General features: G+C 37.0%; 4 protein-coding genes across 15 annotated transcripts; all 4 read right to left on the bottom strand.

Annotated features, from left to right (window-relative positions):
- Positions 1 to 755: 755 nt before the first annotated feature.
- LOC147923100 (uncharacterized) lies at positions 756 to 1,586 on the bottom strand (the record flags this gene model as incomplete). The annotated part of the gene is made up of 3 exons (XM_087497911.1): positions 756 to 925; positions 1,005 to 1,107; positions 1,458 to 1,586. Coding segments are annotated over 3 exons (402 nt in total), but the record flags the coding sequence as incomplete, so codon positions are not given.
- A 293-nt stretch (positions 1,587 to 1,879) lies between these two features.
- On the bottom strand, positions 1,880 to 6,597 carry LOC104762229 (uncharacterized). Of its 3 annotated transcripts, none has more exons than XM_087497954.1 (12): positions 6,435 to 6,597; positions 6,073 to 6,344; positions 5,069 to 5,802; positions 4,594 to 4,983; positions 4,343 to 4,489; positions 4,047 to 4,238; positions 3,791 to 3,943; positions 3,358 to 3,647; positions 3,177 to 3,270; positions 2,719 to 3,048; positions 2,357 to 2,637; positions 1,880 to 2,251 (listed from the first exon to the last, which is right to left on the bottom strand). In XM_087497954.1, the coding sequence occupies exons 2-12, from the start codon at positions 6,314 to 6,316 to the stop codon at positions 2,020 to 2,022; spliced, it is 3,087 nt and encodes a 1,028-aa protein (XP_087354080.1). In that variant the 5' UTR covers positions 6,317 to 6,344; positions 6,435 to 6,597; the 3' UTR covers positions 1,880 to 2,019. The 3 variants fall into 3 exon arrangements, with proteins under 3 accessions (XP_087354080.1, XP_087354079.1, XP_087354081.1); XM_087497953.1 differs by having other exon boundaries at positions 2,357 to 2,640; positions 6,435 to 6,577; XM_087497955.1 differs by having other exon boundaries at positions 6,463 to 6,577.
- Positions 6,598 to 10,379: 3,782 nt separating this feature from the next.
- LOC104762227 (signal recognition particle subunit SRP54, chloroplastic-like) lies at positions 10,380 to 15,841 on the bottom strand. Of its 10 annotated transcripts, none has more exons than XM_087497962.1 (20): positions 15,775 to 15,804; positions 15,481 to 15,621; positions 15,311 to 15,401; positions 15,057 to 15,175; positions 14,799 to 14,951; positions 14,626 to 14,700; positions 14,487 to 14,517; positions 14,334 to 14,376; positions 14,146 to 14,219; positions 13,946 to 14,065; positions 13,779 to 13,861; positions 13,553 to 13,655; positions 13,288 to 13,460; positions 13,134 to 13,204; positions 12,922 to 13,036; positions 12,714 to 12,828; positions 12,452 to 12,636; positions 11,706 to 12,118; positions 11,061 to 11,498; positions 10,380 to 10,800 (listed from the first exon to the last, which is right to left on the bottom strand). In XM_087497962.1, the coding sequence occupies exons 5-10, from the start codon at positions 14,853 to 14,855 to the stop codon at positions 14,013 to 14,015; spliced, it is 333 nt and encodes a 110-aa protein (XP_087354088.1). In that variant the 5' UTR covers positions 14,856 to 14,951; positions 15,057 to 15,175; positions 15,311 to 15,401; positions 15,481 to 15,621; positions 15,775 to 15,804; the 3' UTR covers positions 10,380 to 10,800; positions 11,061 to 11,498; positions 11,706 to 12,118; positions 12,452 to 12,636; positions 12,714 to 12,828; positions 12,922 to 13,036; positions 13,134 to 13,204; positions 13,288 to 13,460; positions 13,553 to 13,655; positions 13,779 to 13,861; positions 13,946 to 14,012. The 10 variants fall into 10 exon arrangements, with proteins under 10 accessions (XP_087354088.1, XP_019095918.1, XP_087354086.1 ...); XM_019240373.2 differs by having other exon boundaries at positions 11,706 to 12,074; XM_087497960.1 differs by having other exon boundaries at positions 11,706 to 12,129; positions 13,946 to 14,040.
- A 3,730-nt stretch (positions 15,842 to 19,571) lies between these two features.
- On the bottom strand, positions 19,572 to 20,952 carry LOC104762226 (small ribosomal subunit protein eS19x). Its single transcript, XM_010485478.3, has 4 exons — positions 20,729 to 20,952; positions 20,414 to 20,504; positions 20,135 to 20,318; positions 19,572 to 19,875 (listed from the first exon to the last, which is right to left on the bottom strand). Exons 1-4 carry the CDS (start codon positions 20,810 to 20,812, stop codon positions 19,803 to 19,805), a joined length of 432 nt encoding a protein of 143 aa, XP_010483780.1. The 5' UTR covers positions 20,813 to 20,952; the 3' UTR covers positions 19,572 to 19,802.
- Positions 20,953 to 22,194: the final 1,242 nt, after the last annotated feature.

Raw genomic sequence — 22,194 nt, 5'->3', positions numbered from 1 at the left:
CCCCACAATATACTACTTGAACATTTAAAAAAAATTGTTTGACAGTATGTATATGCATATGATAGATAATGTATATATAGATATGATAGATAATGCCCATTTTATCATCATACTTCCCATGATAAAATATGAATCCAACTCAAAATAGCTCTTTTTACGTTTTGATCACAAGCCATGAACTATATAATTTGAGGTTTCTTTTGGATAATATACTTAAAGTCAGTCCTATTACAGCAAACAAAAAATGAACTTCAATAAAATTGCATTCAAGATTTTTTTACATGAGATGAATTTGGAATATGTTTCCTCTATTTTAGATTAAGTTGGAATAGGTTTTTTTTTCTTCTTAAAGTCAAGTTGGATTAGGTTAGACAACAAATCCACAAGTGTCTTGATTAACAATAAAGACAACAGGTTCCTTTCTCTTGACCCATTCATTTATCCCTGTGAGGCTGTGATGTAAATCATCAAAATAGGATTGCAAGACTTTGCATATTCATGACATGGAACAACTCTTATTAAAGATTTTTTTTTTTTTTACAAGAAAACAAGAAGAAAAAAAAGAATATTAAAAGTGATAAGAATGGACCATCAGATCAACTCGGCCCTATTGAACTCTGCCAGTAGGAAGCTTCTTGGTCATTTTATATCTTAATTCAGCCATTTCTTGTGTTAAGTCCTCTGCTTCTTCCTTGGCCTTTAGTTTCTCTTCTTTCAACTCATCCTTAGGCATATCAAAATCATTTTGAAACTAGTTAGAACATATCTAATGCTGCAGATTTTGACGTACACAACTCCTCCCTCAAAAATTGAACTTCTTCTTCCAAATTCCCTGATTCGTTTACTTTGACTTCAAGATCGAGCACACGTTCACTCAGGTAGTTCACTTCTAGGCCTCTGACATTTACTTGATCCCGCAAGTAATCTGCAAGACAAAGAAAAATGTCTTTAGCTCATAAAACATATGTCTAGACTTCAGTTTCATATATCAGAATCTCAATTACCAATCTCCTGGTAGCAATTCAACAATTCCTTCTCCATTGTCTGAATTCTTCTCTTATCTTCTAAACGAGATTCTGACAACGAATTCGCATTCAGTTCCAACCTCTGTGGTAAAAAAAAAGAAGATTAAATATACACAGAGGAACTGCAAATAAGCAAAGATTACGATTCATTAGCAACAAGAAATAGTTTTTACAAAAAAACAAAACTTTCGTCTTTTCTCAAATCTAATTAGATTGTAATTCAAAGCATAAGACTTTTCATATTACGTATGGAAACAAAAATCAAACGCAAGGACAAATGGTATATATACGCGGAATCAGTTGATGCACACATTCTGAGTGAATTAGCCAAGTTCAGCAATGGAGGACACTTTACTAATTACAGGAAAATAGAGCAAGATATATATTAAATTAAAATGGAAGAACAAAAGCAAAATCGTAGGCAAGCTTTACCACCTTCGCCGTGACTTGACCGGAGCAACGGAGCAAGTAACTCCCTCCGACCCTTTCAGTACCAAATGAAAGTAAAAGTATTATTTTTTGCTTTCTCTCTGCTTTATTTTGAACAAGAGAAGATCCGGGTTAATCGAGTCGGGTCGGGTCGGATAAGAAATCTGGGTGGCCCATATTAGCTGTAGTAGTGCTCTCTCTCTCTCTCTAATGGAGAGCTTATAATGCAATTTTTTGATGATACATTATTTACAGACAAACCGAAAATTCTGTTGGATTATCCCTGTCGTTATTTTCAATTTAATTGATAAACTTTACAACAATGCCTAAATTTATATTCTTTCAATTTTTTACAGGTTACTTTATAGATAAATAATACAGTATTAATCAGATTTTTAAATTTAAGAAAAACAGAAAATAATAAATAGAGCTGCAAACTTTTTTATATAGAAAAAAAAAACATTCATTGTTGACAACATAGCAATATTGTACTAGAAAATTAACTTCAAGTAGTTATAAATTTTCAACAATTCAAATACTATACTTAGATTTTTTTAACATTATTCTAGTTCTTTTTCCCCCACAGGCGAGTCCAAAAGCTATCTGCTTGTCCCTTACTCTCTTCCCTTTTGCTAGCCTCTCCAGGATGTTCCTTGCGTCCTGCACACACGTTTTCAAAATCCCGTGCTGTAGGTTTGGTTTTATGATTCAGCTCATAATCCAAATTCTTGGCCACATTCACATTTGGTGGTGGCAGTTCTACTCTCACAGCCACAGGAATCACATCCAAGCATCCTCTGTAACACAAGATCCAAGTAAATCAATTAGACAACACAGATATTGATCAAGATTCAAGACACCTTACATTTTATACAACTATATGGCTGATTGTTAGCTCTTACCTCGGTTCTTTAAGTATTCTAGACTCTCGTTTATGCTCAGTGAAGGCACGCTGCTCCATGTTCTCAGATACAGCGTGTCTCTCCTTTAAGTCCACTTTATCTTCAGGTGCCCCTCCAAACGCAAGATCATCGATCTTTACAATTGTGTGCTCTTCAATTTTTTCTGTTTCTTGATTGGTTTCTCCATGGATTGTCCCCGAGTCAACAGTGAACTGCTCCAATGGTTCTCTCGGTTTTTCTTGGTTGTATTCTTGTTGAGTTCTCCTTGAATTAACAAGTGCCTGCTACAGCGGTATTTCAGTTAAGGTATAATATATACTCCATCACAAAAGAAAACCAAATAGTTAAAATTATAAACTTGCCTCTGCTGGCTCCTTGACCATGGCAGAATGGTTCTGACTCTTCAGATGAGAATCAAAGGTGGTTTGGTTTTTAAATGGTACTTTCTTAGTTTGATCTCCATAATCTTTAGAGACCTTGGCTGGTCCCTTGGACATATTTGCTGCGTTCTTGGCTGATTGTAGTTCCAAGTTCTGTCTGTGTTTTTTCCCATAGGTGTGATTTGCATATGCAACCTTGCTGTTGCAGCTCATCTGGCAGACTTGGCACCACACAGGCTGCAAACCCTCTGGTTCCTTCATAGGTTTGGTTGAAACACTGAACTGAGCATCACCGCTGGCTACAAAGGCGACCTACATAAAGTAAATAGATAAAACAAGAAGTGAGCTGCCAGTACGGTAGTATGCTTTTGATACGGCCAGTGAGCTACATGTTGACAAAGATGACAAAGCTTAGATGTTGCTAATATTGCTTGGCTTACCATCACCTCCTTTCCCTTCTTCTCCACCTCCACTGAGTGCTCATTTGCTCTTTCGGACAGATTTATAGGCTTGACAATGCCATCAGAACATTCCCTATGATAATAGTTTGGAGAGTATTTTTTATAAGGATTTTTCATATTTGATATACTAAGCAAACAAACCCAAGTTGGAAAAATTTACCTTGCTTCTTTGAGTACTTCAAAATCAGATTTAAGGTCACCAGAGAAAACTTCTCCATTTGGAATCTGTTTGTTTAAAGTGTCTACCCGGTCTTTAGAACTTGGAAGACGTTCTTTTACACTGCTTTCTGAGGTGCCACAAATCTTTCTCAACTCTTCGTTTTGCTTCTCAAAGAACTTGGTATGCTCTTGAGTGTTTTCAGACTGCGACTGAGGTTCTGCAACTGTTTCTATTGGTTGAGCTTTTTCTCGGACATCTTTCTCTTCAATCTCCCTAGCATTGATGAGTTCCTGATCAAACAATATAAGTTTCATTATTTCTATATTTTATCATAGTTAAGAACTCACATTCTGCAAATATTACACTAAACTGGAAAATATTCAACGTTAATTAAAATCCCAAATTCACAAAATTACCAATAGTTAGAACTTACTTCTGATTGTTGCACCACGACAACATGCTTTTCAAAGCACTTGCTATTCACTTGAGCGTTTTGAGACTGCAACTGAGGCTCTGCAATTGTTTCTCTTGGTTGGTCCTTTTCACCGACACCTTTCTCTTCAAGCTTCTTAGAATCAATGATACCCTGATCCAACGGTATTATATCAAGCATATGTTTTACCAAACTGTAATTTTTTCTCAGTTTTTAAATTACTAAGTTCTCGAATACACAAAGGTAAGAAACTTGCCTTTGATTGATTCAGCTTGGCAGCGTGCTTCTGACCCCTTAGATGAGAATCAAAGACAATTTGACTCTGGCACCCCACATTGCACAAACGACAAAAGTGATTAGCATTTGCTTTAGGATGTACATTAATTTCTCTTGGTTGATCCTTTTCTTCAACACCTTTATCTTGAAGCTTCTTAGAATCAATTAGTACCTGATACAAAGCTATTATATCAGCCCTATCTTTTACCAGACTGCCAACTTATCAATGTTAATTAAAATCCCATATTATAGAATAGCAAAAAGTTAGAAACTTACCTCTGATTGATTCGCCACTGAAACATGCTTCTCAAAGCCCTTAGTATTCTCTTGATCCTTTTGAGACTGCAACAGAGGCTCGGCAACACTTGGTTGATCCTTTTCTCCAACATCTTTCTCTTGAAGCTTCTTAGAATCAATGAGTGCCTTGAACAACGCGCTTTTAAATCAGGCTTATGTTTTGACAAGCTTATAATTTTCTATGCCTATAAATGCTTAAGTTTTCGAATAGCCAAGAGTTAGAAACTTGCCTCTGATTGACTCAGCATGTTAGTTGTATGCTTCTGACCCCTCAGATGAGAATCAAAGACAACTTGACTCTGGCACACCACATTGCACATAAGACAAGCGAAATCAGCGTTTACCTTAGCTCTACCTTCAACCGCCTGCTTATTTTTCTTATGTTTTGCTGGAACCTCCTTAGCAGGCTCAACTGGTCCCACCGAAATGTTTTTGGACTTGCCTGATTGCAGTTCCAAGTTGTTTCGGTGTCTTTTTCCATAGGTGTGCTTTTTATATGCATCATTGTTGGTGCAACTGATCTGGCAAACTTTGCACACCACAGGTTCCACAAGCGCCGCTTCTTGTGTGGGTTTGGCTGAAACACTGGCCAGCGCTCGGCGACTTTCTACGAAGGCAGGCTGCACAAAATAGGCAAACAAGTTAATTGTCTTTCCTTCTAGCTTCCAGAAAATATAGAACTAAACTTCAAGGAAAATGTGGTACATTGTTGAGGAGTGCGGTGAACTTTTCAGAGCTATCACATGGTCTGCTGGCAGTAACAGATTCACCTGTGGTGGCTCCTTTACCATTCTGGAGCATAATTCTTCTCGTCTCTTGAGGTGATCCTCTTGGGAAGTGGTTTTCTCTGGGTTTATGATCCTTAGCATCTCCAGCGTCAGACTTTGAATCACTTAGTTTGCTGGACTGAGCATGTTCAGAAACAGGATAGTTCGACACTTGATAATTAGAGACATAACAAAGTCCATTGTTGACAAATCGAGAGGAGTCACAGGTGGTTCCACTGCTATTTTCAAGCATGTTTCTTCTCGGCTCCTGACGTAATCCTCTCCGAACATGCTTTTCTCTGGTTTTGTTATTCTTCATGTCTCCAATCTCCGAGCTTGAATCAGTTGGTTTGCTGGACTGAGCTTCCTTAATAGAGACATTGCGACGTACATTGTTGAGGACGAGTAGAGAGGATTCAGCACTTGTAAGAGGAGGGCCACCGGAGGCTAGGGTTGTCCAGAGCCATACATCTTTAGCAGCAGCAACAAGAGGTGCAGAGGCCTGTGGAGGCTGAGCTAAAAGAATGTTATACCTTCTCATCCGTAGCTGGTGAAGAGCATTGGAGAAGTCCCTGTCACCAGAGATAAGCATAAAATTCGCTGGTGCGGCGTTGTCTACTGCCCAAAACAACATATCCACCAAAATCTTCTTATCGCTCGCATCTTTAGCACCTGTTCAAACAACCAAAACAACACAAACTCAATCTTATATATCCCAAACAAAAACTACCTAAATTGATCACAGTTTCCAAAGTCCATATAACCATTCTCCAATTCAATTGCTTGCATAGTAAAGTGAACATATCATCATCTAACAAGAACAGATCAATAAGGTAATAGTAACCAAAATTGTCACAAACTCAAACAAAACAAAAATCCCAATTCCAGGAAGAAGAAGAAAAAAAAAACAAGAAAAGAGTCAAACTTGATGAGAAAAGAGACCTGCGGGGACATGATTAAGAGCAACACCAGTAGAAGAAAGAGCTTGTTGAACAGAGTGAGGGATGAGAGTGGTGTCACCATAAGCCGAAATCGAGACAGGTCCACAGTAATTCATCTTCAACAAAGCGGAACTCACATTCTGGGCAATCCTATGAGCATCCCAACCTTTGGGTACCTCACAATTCTCTATATCCCACCACACCGAAGTTTTGGCCTTCACGTAATCAGCCTCCGCCGTAGACATCGCCGGAGAAGGAGAAGACAAAGTAGTTCTACTAAGAAAAAAAAAATCACACTACTTTCTTTTTCCCGTATAGATACAAGTCGTCGGAGATCGGAGGGTTGGTAAGGTGATCTCTTACCTCTGAGTTTAAGTAAAGAAGTTATTACCACTTAAGTTCTTTCCATGTTGACGAAGAAACCTTTCGCTTTTCGCAAAGTCTGCTTTTTTTTTTTTCTTTTCTTTTTTTTTTTTTTATGTATTTTGTTTTTTTTCCTAACGATCGATAGTACACTTCTACGAGCAACTTTTAAATACTGTGCTATTTGGGTATTTTAATTGTTAAATCCACGTCAGCAATATGAAAACGCGCCAATCAAATCAGAAAAATCAGACATTGAGAAGATCAATGCTTCTTTAATGATAGCCGTTGTAACTTTGGAGGCCTGCAATAATCTCTCCTCCATCGGTAATTAGCGAAATATTAAGCAGAGTCTCATAATTGTTACTGGTAACGCTTTTTTTAAAAGATAAATTTTTAGTAGCCTAGATGTATGCCTAAGCTGTAATGGCTTTTTATAAGTGAATGATTTTTCTTTTTCTAAGTTTTGTTAAGTCTATTCCAGAATAGTAATGTTTTATTATTATTGTAAAAGTACTTTTTATAACTTATAATTACCGCAAAAGGACTATATCTATATAATATAAGCTATAATTACCAAAATATACGTTGATACATAAACGTGCGACTCTTTAGTAATATAACCTTTCAACAAAAAGCTTCCTCTCAGCATTCATCAAAAAACAAAGATGAGTCTCAAAACCAAAAGTTATAAAAGTACTTTTACAATAATAATAAAACTTCTCTCAAATACCAAAAGTTAACTTGGCTCATCAGCTTCTTTTTTCCAGCATCCCGATCCAAAAAACAAAGGTGAGACTCAAAACACTACCAGTTTAGCAAAATTTTACAAACTCTAATTGCATTAAAGGAGGACCATTAACGGATTCTGCGGACGCGCTTTCTTGAATTCCCGGCTTGATCTTCAAGTTTGTTCTGGTGCCTTGTCCCTAAGATGTGATTTTCATACCTAGCTTCACTGTTGTAACTCGTCTGGCAAACTCTGCACCATACATGCTTTGCTTCGGTTAAACCAGTGACATGAGAGCGTTCACCGGCTACTTGCACGAGCTACATAACCAAAAAAAAAAAAAGTCAACTTACAATAAGGTTTCAGCTAAAGAGTACAGCAACAACTGTCAAATCTATCATCAACTTTATAAAAAAAAATGGTGCAGAGGCCTGTGGAGGCTGAGCTACAAGAGCTACAAGACTTAAGTTCTTTCCATGTTGACGAAGAAACCTTTCGCTTTTCGCAAAGTCTGCTTTTTTTTTCTTTTTCTTTTTTTATGTATTTTGTTTTTTTCTTACTATCGATAGTACACTTCTACGACTACGAGCAACTTTTAAATACTGTCTATTTGGATATTTTATTATTAAATCCACGTCAGCAAATTGAAAACGCGCCAATCAAATCAGAAGAATCAGACATTGAGAAGATAAAATGCTTCTTTATTAATAGCCGTTGTAAGTTGTAACTTTGGAGAGGCCTGCGATAATCTCTACTCCATCCGTAATTAGCGAAATATTTAAGCAGAGTCATAATTATATTACTAGTAACGCTCTCTTCATAATAATACCAATGTACATGCATGCCTAAAGCTGTTATGCTTTTAAGTAATAATGGTCTAGTTTCCATTCCCAAGTTATTATGGGTCAGAACAGAATAGTAATGTTTACTAATTTTCAATCTCAGAAAATAATATTACGTTACAATTACCACACAAAACAAAATGAAAGAGGTTTGTAACTTCTGGTATCATTTTTACATAAAAATCTGAATGCTCCCGGAGCAAAAATCTATAGACCTCAAACCCCAAGTTAAAAAGAGATTCACAGACGCTTACTATTTACTTTCACAATCTAATTAAAGAAACAGATTAGCGAGTATTTGTGGCTTGACTTTTGAGTTTGTTTTTGTGTTTCCGCCCTGAGATATGACTTTGATACATAGCTTCGTTCGGGCTATGGACCTGGCATAGCTTACAGTACAGGTTTTTTGGTTTAGCCTCGGGTTTGATTACACCAATGACATTAGCGCACTGACAACAAAAGAATCAGTTAAGAAGAAAAAAAAAGGTTTTTCAGCTAAAGACTACAAACAACTCCCAAAACTATCATCAACATTTAAGTTAAAACATTAGTATTTGCAACATATAATTAATCTCCTTGAAGTGATCATCACCTTCACTTCATGAACTACCTATGAGTGAAAATGATTCCTAATGTGATCTCTAACTCTGTTCACGTTCAATAAACAAGCACACTGCACACACCAATAAAAAATACATAAGAGTATACATAGTTTTACCTTTTTCTTGTGCTCATTACTAGAGAGGTGGGAATTGAAATCAGCCAAGCTGCATTTTTCGCATGTAAAAGTAACACTGCATTTTTCGCAGGACTTCTCGCTCTTTTCGCTGTGCTTAGCTTGTTTAAGAACTTTAGAGGCAGAGACAGAACCAGCTGCAACTATGCTTCTCCAAAACCAAACCGTCTTTGCAGCTGCAATTAGAAAGGGAGATGCTTTCTCAGGTTGCGCCAGAAGAATGTTGTATTTTTTCATCCCTAGCTGGTGAAGAGCATAAGCAAAGTCTCTATCACCAGATATGAGCATTATTTTAGCAGGAGCTTTGTTTTCCATTGCCCACAATAACATGTCTACAAGGATCTTTTTGTCGCTCCCATCTTTAACCCCTGTTATATCATATCATCAAACTTCATTTAACTACACATTTTTAAATGTATACAAAACTAAAGATTTGAGATATTAAAATAGAGGCTATATATAGGTTTTATTATAAATCAAACAATTGCACATCTGATTAGAGATAATTAAAGAGAGAGATATTAGAGATTTTGACCCGGAGGAACGTGAATGAGGGACAAGGCGGTGGCGGAGAGAGACTGTTGTACAGAGGAAGACATTTTATTGGTATCACCATAGGCATAAATGGTGATCGGACCACAGTAGTTCCTTTCCAACAAAGCTGACTTAATGTTATGAGCAATGGCACTGCCATCACAACCTTTAGGTACCATGCAGTTTTCAAAGTCCCACCACACTGACGTTTTTGCTATTGCGAGCTCAGCCTCCATTGTTGCCGCTGTAGGTAGCCCAACAACGTTAAAGGACATTGGCTGCTGAACGGGATCGTTATTTGCGACACCGTTCATATCCCTGTGCATTTTACCCCTTGAAAATGGTAGTAGTGCTCGTGAAATCGAAGCTAATGTCATCCTTAATTTCATTTTCTCTTATTTGCAGGAAAATCAGATATAGAATTGTAGGACTGAAAGAGTTTCTAACTTCCTCAAGTTACAAGTCAAGAACTAACGAGACCAAAACAACTAGAATTTGATATGTCGTTTCGGTTCTCAATTCATGCAAAGCCACACAGTTTTCTTTGGGAACCGAACCGGTCTTGCATGTGGTTTATTCTATCACGCTAACAGCAGCGATTTCAAACTCTTTCCAATTATTATGATGTCTAATCAGGCGCCATTCTTGTATAGTTGTATCGTAACCTTTTAAAACTAATAATCGGTTCTTATTAGTACATAATTATTTTATGTAATTACAAAGTATGAATACAATAATATGTTAGTGGAAGGAAAGAAAACCATTTTAGACCTGTACAATTTTAAAAGTGTCAATTTGTACAGGTACAAACGTTTATTGCCCATTTATAGCCTTGAGTGGAAAAAACATATTAGGCAGAGCAGATCAACTGGTTCAAGCAGATCAAACAAAATAAAGTAGATCAAATATTTGGTTGTTCAAGTGCAGATCAAAAAAATTGTAGACCAGATCTGCATAGATTTCTCCTGCATTTACCACAAAAAGACAAAAAAATATGAACCAAACACAGTTAAGGGATGATCTGCTATTTCTCTATTCTCCCATTCAAAGCCTATATATTTATACTCTAATGATGACACTTGTTTAATGATGTGGCAACGACGTGTTTAATGTAGTGATTTTCTATTTTTTCAAAAAAAATGATCCACCTAGGACTCGAACCCACAACCTTTCAAGAAAACTTCTCCCAAATACCAAAAGTTATCAGCTTGGCTCAGCTTCTTTTTTTCTAGCATCCCGATCCAAAAAAAACAAAGGTGAGACTCAAAACACTACCAGTTTAGCAAAATTTTACAAACTCTAATTGCATTTTCTTTCGCTCTAATATTAAAGGAGGACCATTAGCGGATTCTGCGGACGCGCTTTCTTGAATTCCCGGCTTGATCTTCAAGTTTGTTCTGGGCCTTGTCCCTAAGATGTGATTTTCATACCTTCACTGTTGTAACTCGTCTGGCAAACTCTGCACCATACATGCTTTGCTTCGGTTAAACAGACATGAGGGCGTTCACCGGCTACTTGCATGAGCTACATAACAAAACAAAAAAAAAAGTCAGCTTACAATAAGGTTTCAGCTAAAGAGTACCGCAACAACTGTCACATCTATCATCAACATAAAAAAAAACATATATGCCACACAATTAATCTCTTCCCTTACTCTCCGTAAACTCTCTTCAAATAGAAACTTGGGATCCAAGAAGAGACAACAAGCACACACAACAAAAAGTATAATGTATCTTAGTTTTGTGCCTTTTTATCGAAGATGTGAAAGTAAAAGAAAACTTTACCTTAGATCTGTGCCTTTTACCAAAGATGTGAGAGGTTAAGTCATGGCTCGAGCAAACAACATTGCATAATTGACAGAAGCTTTCGCCCCTCTTGTTTCCAGTTCAAGAGATCAAAGTTGAGTCAAACTGCTTAATGTGCTGAGTTTGTTTACGAACCGGATGGCTTAATACCTCAGTGCCAGAAGGATGATGTTGGCGTCCACTATCAATGGGTCGTGAGGATTCACCTTGTTTGCCACGAGGACAATCCCCAAAAGCTATGTTTGTCCATAGCCATATTGTCTTTGCAGCAGAGAACAGTGGAACTGATGCTTTGTCAGGTTGGGCGAGAATAGTCTCTATCACCAGAAATGAGCATAAAATTCGCAGGAGCTGGATTGTCCACTGCCCATAACAACATATCCACTAATATCTTCTTGTCGCTCGCATCTTTCACTCCTGTGTAATCACACCAACACCAAAATAAAGACACTCAAACCACCTTTGCCATTACAAGACTACATACATACTCAGGGGCTTGAGATTCCCAAGGAAAAAAAATCCAAGCGTAAAAAATCTCCTTAGTCTAGATGTTAGAAAACAATAAGGTGACCAAATTCAGAATCTAACAGTTAGCTGAGTCTAGAGAGAGAGAAAGAGATTAACCAGTCGGGACGTGATTGAGTGTAACGCCGGTGGAATAAAGAGCTTGTTGGACGGAAGAAGGGATTTGACTGGTGTCGCCGTAGGCAGAAATAGTGAGTGAACCATTATAGCTCATCTTCGACAGAGCCGAGCTAATGTTCTGAGCAATACCATGGGCGTTACAACCTTTAGGGACCTCGCAGTTCCCAATATCCCACCATACTGACGTTTTTGCCATAGTGAACTCTGTCTCCGCTACTACGGGTAAGTGACTGAGCCCAGCTCCGTTCACGAGATTGGTGTCGCCTTGAAGACCCTTGAGAACCCTTATGTCTTGCAACGCGGACGTTTTAGCCCTTTCGATCTCCGCCGCTGCTGCCTCCATTTTAACTTGGGACAAAGGATGAAAGGAATCAGAGTGGTTCTAAGAGCATCTGCGTAAAATCTGCGTAAATCTTTAGTGGGTATATCAATATATTTTATTTTAATTATTTTTATATAAAATTATTATTTATTTACATAACAAATCAGAAAAATAAAATTTAACCTATTAGAATTTGCCATATATACTCCTCAAGTTATACAAGTCAAGAACTAACGAGATACAACTTAAAAACAACTAGAATATGAAATGTCGTTTTGGTTTTCCCCAATATAAAAGAGAAAATGAAAATTCTGTTTTGTTTTAAAATTATTAGATTTGAGACTATTAATGATGACTTGTTTTGTATATGTGTATACGCAATCACAGGGTGTTACAGTGTTACCTTTCTCAATTCATGCAAAGCCACACAGTTTTCCTTGGGAACCGAACGGGTGTTGCATGTGTGGTCTCTATACTATCACGCTAGCAGCAGCAATCTGAAACTCTCTCCAATTATTATGATGTCTAATCACGCGCCGTTCTTTCTTGTATTGTAGCCTTTTTAAAAAGTTCATAGGCTCTCCTTTTCTATGCCAAAATTTGTTTTAGAACATGAGTACGTAAAACACAAGCAAGACGAAAATGTAATAGTTGAAAGAACTTACAGTTTCTGTTGCCATTCCAAGAATTCGTCCAGCCATTCCTTCAGGATCAAAGGGTTCAAGATCGTGTCCATTCACTCTCCACATCCCAACAGTTTTAATCGGTTTCCCCATATACCTATTGACATCCAATTAAGAGTAAACTATCAACGTAAAACGTTAATTAAGTAACTTTCTATGACATAATTAATCGAAGAAGAACAACACAAACCTCCATGACAATCAAAGCAGGCAAACAGCCTGATTGCCAATGTTGAGAGGTATGATATCACCCACCACAATGTCATAGATTGAAATGATCAAACTCGTCTTCCACCTCTTGTCACCTGCAGCAATCAACACAGGTGTAGTGTAACTTAAGGAGGGAACAAGAAAAAAAAAAGATTATTAAGGGAAAAAAATTACATTGGTGCAAATCTGTACCTCTAGATGTATGTTCCTCTTTTCATCATTCAGGTTTTGAAAAAGGAGAGGCTGTTTATAGTCACTGACAGCTGCAGAGGAGAAGAAAGCACCAGAACAACACTAGGAGTCATTATCAAAATTTCACATATTAAGTGAAACAAGTTAACATTACCTGTGACAAGAATCACTGGAACCCTGATATTAGTTTCCAAATAGACAAGTTTATGTAAGACCAAGGTTAAATTGCAGTTGACGTTACACCAACTGCTGATCTGGTCTGACTCCACGAATGACTCCCACCCCAACCAAGCTGGTCACTAAGAGAGTGAACAAACCTTCTAACAACTGCGAGACTCACATGTTAGTAAAACCGCCAAGAGAATCCTAATTTGAGCTCAAGGGCAAGAAAATATACGAAGAGAGAAAAAAAATCGAACCTTGGCCTTTGAGTTTGATCTACAAGCAGCTTCCTCGAGTCCACTAGGTAACTGAACAAACACTCTGAAGTTGGAATGTCGGAAAGCTAGGCACAGACATATACTGTATAAATAGGCACCTCTGAGTCAAAAACGTTATGGTTGATTATCCTTTCAGAATCATAAAAACGTTATGGTTGAAACTGATAAGTTAGAAACAATGTAAAAATGGTAAAGATTCATGTACCTGACCACCGCAACAGCTCTCTAAAAATTTCCGTGTGACAAAGACTTCTCCTGCAGCTTGGTAGCTATTTGGAGCATGTATGGCTGCAACATAGAACAGAGGAAAGATGAAAGTAGAATTGAGATGGATACAACTTTCTATGATCAACAGTTTCGGTAGGCTCGCACCTGAGTTACTGTTTCATCAACTTTAATGAGAGGTTCTCCATTTAGAGGATCTAAAAGCGTGTTGTGATTAGAAGATCCAATCCACTTTAACTGCACTACAAACATAGCACGAAAGTAAAGCTGAAAGACTCCACATCAGCAACTTAAGTAAGAAGCAAGTACCAAATACAAAATTCAATCTGAGAAGTAAACACACACACCAAAGCTCTGTACTTCAGTAGGATGAGCACCCTCCTTGGCATCTACGGTAGCAAAAGGTACGAAATGATTCAATCTGCAAAAACAAAAAACACAAAAATTAAGTCAAATGAAGACGCTCTTATAAATGGATCACATTCAGATATCAATTTGGTAATCAGAATCAGAACTTAAATAAATTTTGTGTTACCTAAGGTAAGGCGAGCATATGAGCTGGTATTTTGTCGAGATATCTCCATACAAAGGTATCAGTACGAAAACATGAATATGAGTTTAGTATCTTCATATGCAGTACAATCTAAGACTTAATAACTCAACAAGAAGAAATGGATAGAGAACTCACCAAGCCCCAAGCAAAGCCATATGATACCTCTCTGGAGATTTGAAAGGGTTATGGAGACCACATGCATCAGAACAACACTAAGAGTCATTATCAAAATTTCAACAAAATACAGAAACAACAGACTGAAACAACAAATTACCTTGACCAGTTGCTGATCTGGTCTGACTCCACCTCCACGAATGACTCCCATCCCAACGGCTTGGTCACTAACAGACTGAACAGACCTTCTCACATATTAGCAAAACCGCCAAGAGAATCCTAAATTGAGCTCAAGGGTAAAAAAAACACAGAGGAAAAAAATCGAACCTTTACCTTTGGGTTTTCTCTGCAAGAAGCCTCTTCGAGTCCACCAGTCAACTGAACAAACATCTCGGCCCTTCACTTGGCTCCTTCTGTAATGTATCTTCCATGGCCAACAGTCTTCGATTTCAACCAGCTCCATATCTCTTGTCTCGCTACTCAACACTAATCATCACAAAAAAAAAAAAAAAAACAACCAAAAAAAATTCTTAGTAACCCACTCAAAAGAGATCAAAACGAAAAAAAAAGAAGCAAAATTGGAAGCCAAACCGTGGAGGAGAGAGAAACTGAAATGCTGGTAGCCCGGTGAATGCAGCTCTGAGTACAAGAAGTGTAGCTCAGATACTTTCTCCTCCACCCATCAATTTCAGTAGCTCATCATGCACAATCTGCAACAAATCAATTCTAAGCCACACGTTAGTACTATTGGAACCAAAATGATAGAGTGAAACAGCTATAAAACCATTATGCTAATGTAAAAATATGTGAAAGGACAAATGAAATGAAACAGAAACCAAAAATACCTTGACCAACTGCTGATCTGGTCTGACTCCACGAATGACTCACATCACAACGGCTTGGACACTAACACCTTCTAACAACTGGGAGACTCACCTGTTAGTAAAACCGCCAAGAGAATCCTAAATTGAACTCAATGCTTTTAAAAAAAAACAGAGAAAAAAAAAAATCGAACCTTGGCCTTTGAGTTTGTAGCAGCCTCGAGTCCACCAGTCTACTGAACAAACATCTCGGTTCTTCACTTGGCTCCTTGTGTATCTTCTTCCATTGCCAACAGTCTTCAATTTCAACCAACTCCATAGCTCTTGTCTCGCTACTGAACACAGAACATCACAAAGAAGACAAAATAACCCAGAAACAAATCTTACAAAACCAGCCAACAGAGATCAACACGACCAAAAAAAAAAGGAACAAAAGAAAAAATAGAATAATGGAGCGGTCACATCACTTGCTCCATTACAATGCTTACCTAGCCAAGTAACTTTGTATTATTTCAAACAGATGGAACCAATACGATTAGGAAGACTATATCCTTGCTGTCCACATTAAGAAGAGGTTTGTTACCCATGTGTATTATGCCCCACATCAGCTGAGTTAGTGGAATCTCCAGCAGAAAATTAAATGGTGTAACAATCGTTACCTGCATTAAACACAAATCTATGATTTCAAAACAAAGCACAAAACAGAGTTGTCACCTAATACAAACATCTAGGAAGAATGTGTTACCTTAGGGAAGGCGAGCATATGAGCTGCCTTTGTCGAGATATCTCCATACAAGAGGTATCTGTAAAAAACCAAAAAAAAAAAACATGACCATAAAATTTAGTATCTTCGTATATATAACAAACTGAGAAAATAATAACACAACAAGAACAAACCATATGATACCTTTGTGGAGATTTGAAGGGGTTATGGAGAACCATGCATGGGGGCACAGGGAGAACCTGTCCACAAATATAAATGGCTGCAACATAGAACAGAAAAGTTAGATTTGAGACGGATACATCTTCGCAGTAGCAATAAAGGTTTTGGTAGGCTAGTTACTGAGTTCCTGTTTCATTGACTTTAATGAAAAGTTCACCATTGAGAGCATCCAAAAGCGTGTTATGATTCGAAGATCCAATCTGGTTTCCCTGCACTACAAACATAATAGAGGAAAGTAAAAAGCTCAGAGACCAAACACAACTGCACTTTAGTAAGAAGATTACCAAATACAAAATTTAATCTTACAAGTAAACACACACACCAAAGCTCTGTACTTCAGCAGGATGAGCACCAGATAGCTCGTCAGCATCTACGGTAGCAAATGAAGACGCTCTTTTAAATGGATCACATTCAGACATCAATTTGGTACTCAGAATCAGAACTTAAATAAAATTTGTGTATGTTACCTTAGGTAAGGCGAGTATATGAGCTGGTCTTTGTCGAGATATCTCCTTACAAAAGGTATCTGTAAAAAAAACATGAAGATAAGTTTAGTATCTTCATATGCAGAACAAAATGAGAATTAATAAATCAACAAGAAGGAATGGATAGAGAATTTACCAAGCCTCAAGCAAACCATATGATACCTCTGTGAAAATTTGAAAGGATTATGGAGACCACTATGATAAGCTGTCCACAAATATAAATTCTGCAACATAGAACAGAGGAAAAATAAAAGTAAAGATTGAGACGTATACAAATATTGAAAGCACAAAGAACGGTTTTGGTAGGCTAGTATCTGTTGTATCCGCTTTAATATTGAAAGGTTCTCTCCAATCTGAGAATCCAAAAAGCGTGTTACGATTGGAAGATCCAATCCACTTTACCTGCAGTGTAAACATAACACAGGAAAGTCAAAAAAGCTCAGAGACCAAGCAGAACAGAAACTTTAGTAAGAAGCTTACCAAATTACAAAATACAATCTGAGAAGTAAAGTTACATACACACACCAAAGCTCCGTAGTACTTGAGCAGGATGAGCACCAGATAGCTCGTCAGCATCTAGGGTAGCAAATTAAAAGGTATGGAATGGTTATATCTGCAAAAAGAAACAAAACACAGGAACGTAAAAACACAACAGCAACTTAGGTAAGAAGAAGCTTACCAAATTACAAAACTCAGTTCTGAAAAGTAAAGACACAGCAGCACTTTAGCTTCGTCAATTTTTGTTTGTTTATATTCCTGACATTAAGGAAAAGAAAACTGTAACATAGGTACTTTCAAAATCAGATTGATGCTGTCACGGTAGGAACGCCGGCGACCGTGTTCTGAATCTACTTTGTCGCTCGCTTCAAAACAAAAACAAAAAATCTTAGAAAAACCATTCAACAGAGATGAAAACGAAAGAAAGAAGCAAAATTGGAAGCCAAACCGTGGAGGAGTTGATGAATTGGTGGTTCAGGAAGCAAGAACATGTAGCAGACACAATCTCTCCGCTTAATTCTGGCTTCAGACATATACAAACACGTCTCGATGATGGTTTTGCAATCTTGTCTAAAAAACCCTAGAAAAAAAAAAAAGACAGAGAGTATGAGAATTGCAAACAAGAAGAAGAAGAAGGATGGAAAGAGAATAAAGCGAGATCAGAGAGTACGTACCAAACAAGAAGAGAAGCGAAGAAGGGCTTGTCGTCTTTGCTTTGATCCTCTCTCGGATTCCACTGATTTTGCTTCTCCGGCCAAGACAAGACCTAACAGTATGTACAAGTAAACTCAGAATCTATTAATCAGAGGTGAAGGAAAAGGCAGAGAGAGGGAGAGAGAAGCGTACTTACTTGGAATCGAACATGTCTACAATGGATGATGGGATCTTCATCCATCGGCTTCTTCATCATAGTCCTGAAACCACCGGCGGATCTTCTCCCACTGCTTAGCTTGATCGCTCTCAGAGAGAAACAAAGATGTTTTTTTTTTTCAACGAGAGATGAGTGATGAGAGGGTATTTATAAGATTTTTAGGGTTTACACCAAAAAGAAATAGGAAAACTTGTCTTGCTTTTTTTTTTTTTTTTTTTGTCTTGCATATTTCCTTTTCCTTTTTTTAGGATTAAATTTTCCTTTTTCAGGATTAAAATTTTCTTTTGTTGCAAACAAAAAATGGAAATCGATCAGATCACAACGGTAAGATAAAAAAGAATTAATAATAATAAATCTACTTTTATCTTTTGTTTAGCAAGCTATCACATGGTTCATTCTAAAGAAACCATCGTCATCATCATCAATCACAAACACAAATACATTAAGCAAAAGGAAAAAAAAAATCAATCCACTCCCAATATTGTTCAAAACTATCCAATTTATTTCAGGTTTTTTTTGTTGTTACTTAACAGAATGATTAAAAAAGAGTGTATGTTATTCAACCAAATGTTTCTATAAAAAAAACAGTTTTATATTCTCTATCTGGTCAATACAAACTTACAATATCATCATCGTTCCATAAAAAATAATCAAAGAAAACATAATTTTCCAGCTTTTTAGCTTTTATTTTTCTTTGGGTGGACTCCAACCGTGGCTTCATCAGCTGTATATGATCATAGAATAGAGTAGACTACTGAAGGATGCAGCATACGGTAGAAAAAGAAAAAAAGAGAACCAAGTATAAACGCCAGAAAATATAAGTGAAAGGTTCTTATTACATAATTATTTTATGTAATTACGAAGTATGAATACAATAAAATGTTAGTAGAACATAACTTCAGCATCTCTCTATTCTATTCTCAACAATGACAAGACGCTTCTCTCCCAAGTAGACTGGGTAACCCCATACCTATCTTCCTCAATTTCTCAGCATCCACCACAACATTCCTCCTATCGAGCGATTTAAACTTCAATGTTAAACTTCAACATTCTCAGCACGTAAAGCTATACAATTAACTAATCAAGAAAAGCTGAAATGTCAAAGGATCCACCACCACTACGTTTCTTCAGATATGTCGTAGCATTAACTTTATACTTTGCGTTCTTTAACTTTTATACTTTGCTTTGAAAAGGATTTTAATATTTTAGAAACATGCTCATGTACATTATATATCTTCACCATTTTCATCATCTGTTATAACAAACATTTTTAATGTCGCAGTATTAGTGACATCTTACAACCATCACTGCTCGAACTAAGCACCTCTCAAGTCTCACATGACAAGAGGTAATGTGAATGAGACAATAGGATTGTTGTCTTTGAGGAAAGGCAAGTCTGTGAGGCCAACGTCCTAGCTTCCAGCTCCAAAATAAGTGGGTTTCTTTTTCAAGTAAACAAAACCATTTTGCAAAAAAACAATTGGATACTAAACAAAAACAAAACTAATTTCATGAAATCAATAGGAAACGAGGTCAAAGAAAATATCAAATATATAGCCATAAGTCGCTCAGAATATAGAGGGGCAAAAGAAACAAAACTCATCAAAACAAAAAATGAGAGGGAATTCTACTACTGGTTTTCAAATGCAACTCATTCCACATAACTAAATTCCAAAACATAAACCTTTGAACTTGGTGTTGATCATCTGTGATTTTGATTTAGACAGCAGCTGCAATCCTTCCCGCGACTTGATCGAGATCTCTCTGACCACTTGATGTGATCTTCCTCCCCCTGTTTACATGAGAGTAAGTAAATCATTAGCTACCAAATCGTATTGACTTATTCCATAGGTGGTGTATTAATAAATGAAGCAGTAGCACATTATAAATCCATACATGCAGTTCATCTATATAGATCACAGTAACGGTTATTAGAACCTTATGCTGAAATCGAATCAAAATGTCTAAACTGTATTCCCTACCATTCATTTGTACCAGTATCTATCTAAGTGAGGCTAGGGAGAGATCTAAACCACAGATGATAAACTCACCCCTTGGTGTCAAGGTCGACAATGTTCATGGTCTGGAGTTGCTGAAGAATGTGACGAGCAATACCACCACTGCTCTTGCAGAAATGAGGTGGACGGCTTCCGTTCCTCTTGCTTCCTCCATAGATCCTACGGAAGGCACCAACTCCAAGACCACCCCTCAGGTAGACTTTCCTAGCCATGGAAGCTAAAGAGTAGAAACTTGTCTCAGAAAAACAATTACAAACATAGAGGCAATGCCTAAATCGAATATTTAGAAGCCTTTAACCACCAGATACATACCGGCTCTGATGTAGTACCAGTCAGGGTCATATGGAGCAAGCTCCTTAAGTTTACCAGTCTTGACGATGTCTGTCCACAGAGGCAGCTCAATCTACATCAAAGGAACAACATTTAAATCAGATACAAAGCATACAATCTATATAGCTTTCACTGAAATGACACTTAAACGAATGAATGTTCAGACCTTTACAGTTTACGACTCAAATACTTTAATGGCCAGTTCAAGTTACAATCCAGCAGAAGCGATCAACGCACTCTCATGGGGTAATCGTAATCTCAAACACCAATCTAAAGACGATTCGTTAGATGATTTACCTTGCCAGAGCGCTTGAGATGGGCAGCGTAAGCCTTGACGAACTCGTGTGGAGAGACATCCTTCACAGTTTTACCTGTCGCCATTGTTGTCGCGCCCTCTGAGATCCTTTTCTTCTTCTTCTCCTCCTTGTTGCTGCGGCGTCGGCGCTGGCTGCTTGGAGTCTTCGAGACGGGATTGAGGAGGAACTATGATAAAACGAAATTAGGGATTTTGATGAGTTTCTATGACGGGAATTTACATAACTACCCTTATTGTTTTGGGTCTTGGGCCGTGTGACATATATGTTCGGCCTGTTATTTTGCAATCTTCTCCTCTGTTTTACAATTTACATAAACGCGAATTCACCGGTTTGTAGTTTGACCAAATTTACCAATTAAAACCAAGCTCTAAAACCATTGGTTAGATTAGAACTTAGAACTTAGTAAGTAGAACATAGAAGCACAAGTTATGTAACTAGACCAGAGTGTATTTGAGATTCAGGTATTTTAGTACTACCGGTTTAGGTCTTATTCGAATGTATTTTAGTAATTTCGGTTTGGTATCTTTTGGGTTCAAGTCGATTGGGTCATTCTCTTAAATTTGTCTTTAACTTTTTTGGCTTCGGTCAAAGCAATTGTTTTCATATGCATACGATGATAAATGTTGGAAATAATGCAGTGAGGTTAAAAATCTTTGTCAATAATACTCATCACAAGCTTGGGATAAGTATCTTATGGCGGCCGGCCAGCCTACATATGTTCTCAACTCTATCCTTTATATCATTTAATCTTCAAACATTTATGGAGTGCATTTGTGGAATCCTTCACCCTTGTTTCGATGTTATAGTGGAACCGATACTCGAATACACTGGTGTAGTTACATGACTTGGACTAAATTCTCTTTATAAAGAGGGAACACTACCAAAATTATGTAATTCTCTTTATAAACAGGGAACACTACCAAACTTATGTAATTTTTATAATTAATATGTGCTACTAGTATCTAACATTGTTATAAAGTTGAACACACTTTATTTTATTTCATGATTCCACTACAATAAGAGTCGTGCACACGTTATAGAAAAATAAACCTTCGCATGTGGCATCCAATTTTGGGAAAAAATTAAGGACATATATTTATAATATTTATTACTCTTATAAAGTGTATTCCTAGTAAAAAATTATATACGAAGATGAGCTTATTTTCTATGTTACAACGTTGAAAACTCAAATATATAGAGAATTTAGGATCAAAATATGGGCTCATCTACAATCTAGTTTTAAAGATGAGCTTATACCATGTTAATTAATTAATTAAAAAGAATCAGATAAACTATTAAACAGTAAAAATTACAATATATTTTTGCTAGCTTTCTTTTTGTCGTTAATCTTGATCTTTTGATTCTAATGTAAAATAATACAGTGGTTAACTTTTACGTCAACATTTTTTTCATCAAATTGTTTTTGTCAAATTGTCAAATTAAAAT

The sequence above is a fragment of the Camelina sativa genome, chromosome 18 (assembly GCF_030686135.1).
Source record: "Camelina sativa cultivar CO46 ecotype springtype chromosome 18, ASM3068613v1".
Taxonomy (NCBI): Eukaryota; Viridiplantae; Streptophyta; class Magnoliopsida; order Brassicales; family Brassicaceae; genus Camelina; species Camelina sativa.
Note: the sequence above shows the minus strand (reverse complement) of the source record. Positions and strands in the feature narration are given on the sequence as shown.

Bases quoted from the DNA above. Each gene is read 5' to 3' on its own strand.
- LOC104762229 (XM_087497953.1), bottom strand. From the start codon at position 6,316: ATGTCTACGGCGGAGGCTGATTACGTGAAGGCCAAAACTTCGGTGTGG. The intron at 5,803-6,072 runs GTCTCTTTTCTC...TTGTTTGAACAG, and splicing joins TCTTAATCATGTCCCCGCAG to GTGCTAAAGATGCGAGCGAT. The intron at 3,648-3,790 runs GTAAGTTCTAAC...TTGTTTGATCAG, and splicing joins TCGTGGTGCAACAATCAGAA to GAACTCATCAATGCTAGGGA.
- LOC104762227 (XM_087497956.1), bottom strand. From the start codon at position 12,069: ATGGAGGCAGCAGCGGCGGAGATCGAAAGGGCTAAAACGTCCGCGTTG. The intron at 11,499-11,705 runs GTTAATCTCTTT...GTGATTACACAG, and splicing joins ACTCAATCACGTCCCGACTG to GAGTGAAAGATGCGAGCGAC.
- LOC104762226 (XM_010485478.3), bottom strand. From the start codon at position 20,812: ATGGCGACAGGTAAAACTGTGAAGGATGTCTCTCCACACGAGTTCGTC. The intron at 20,319-20,413 runs GTATGTATCTGG...TCTACTCTTTAG, and splicing joins CTGGTACTACATCAGAGCCG to CTTCCATGGCTAGGAAAGTC. The intron at 19,876-20,134 runs GTGAGTTTATCA...TCATGTAAACAG, and splicing joins GTCGACCTTGACACCAAGGG to GGGGAGGAAGATCACATCAA.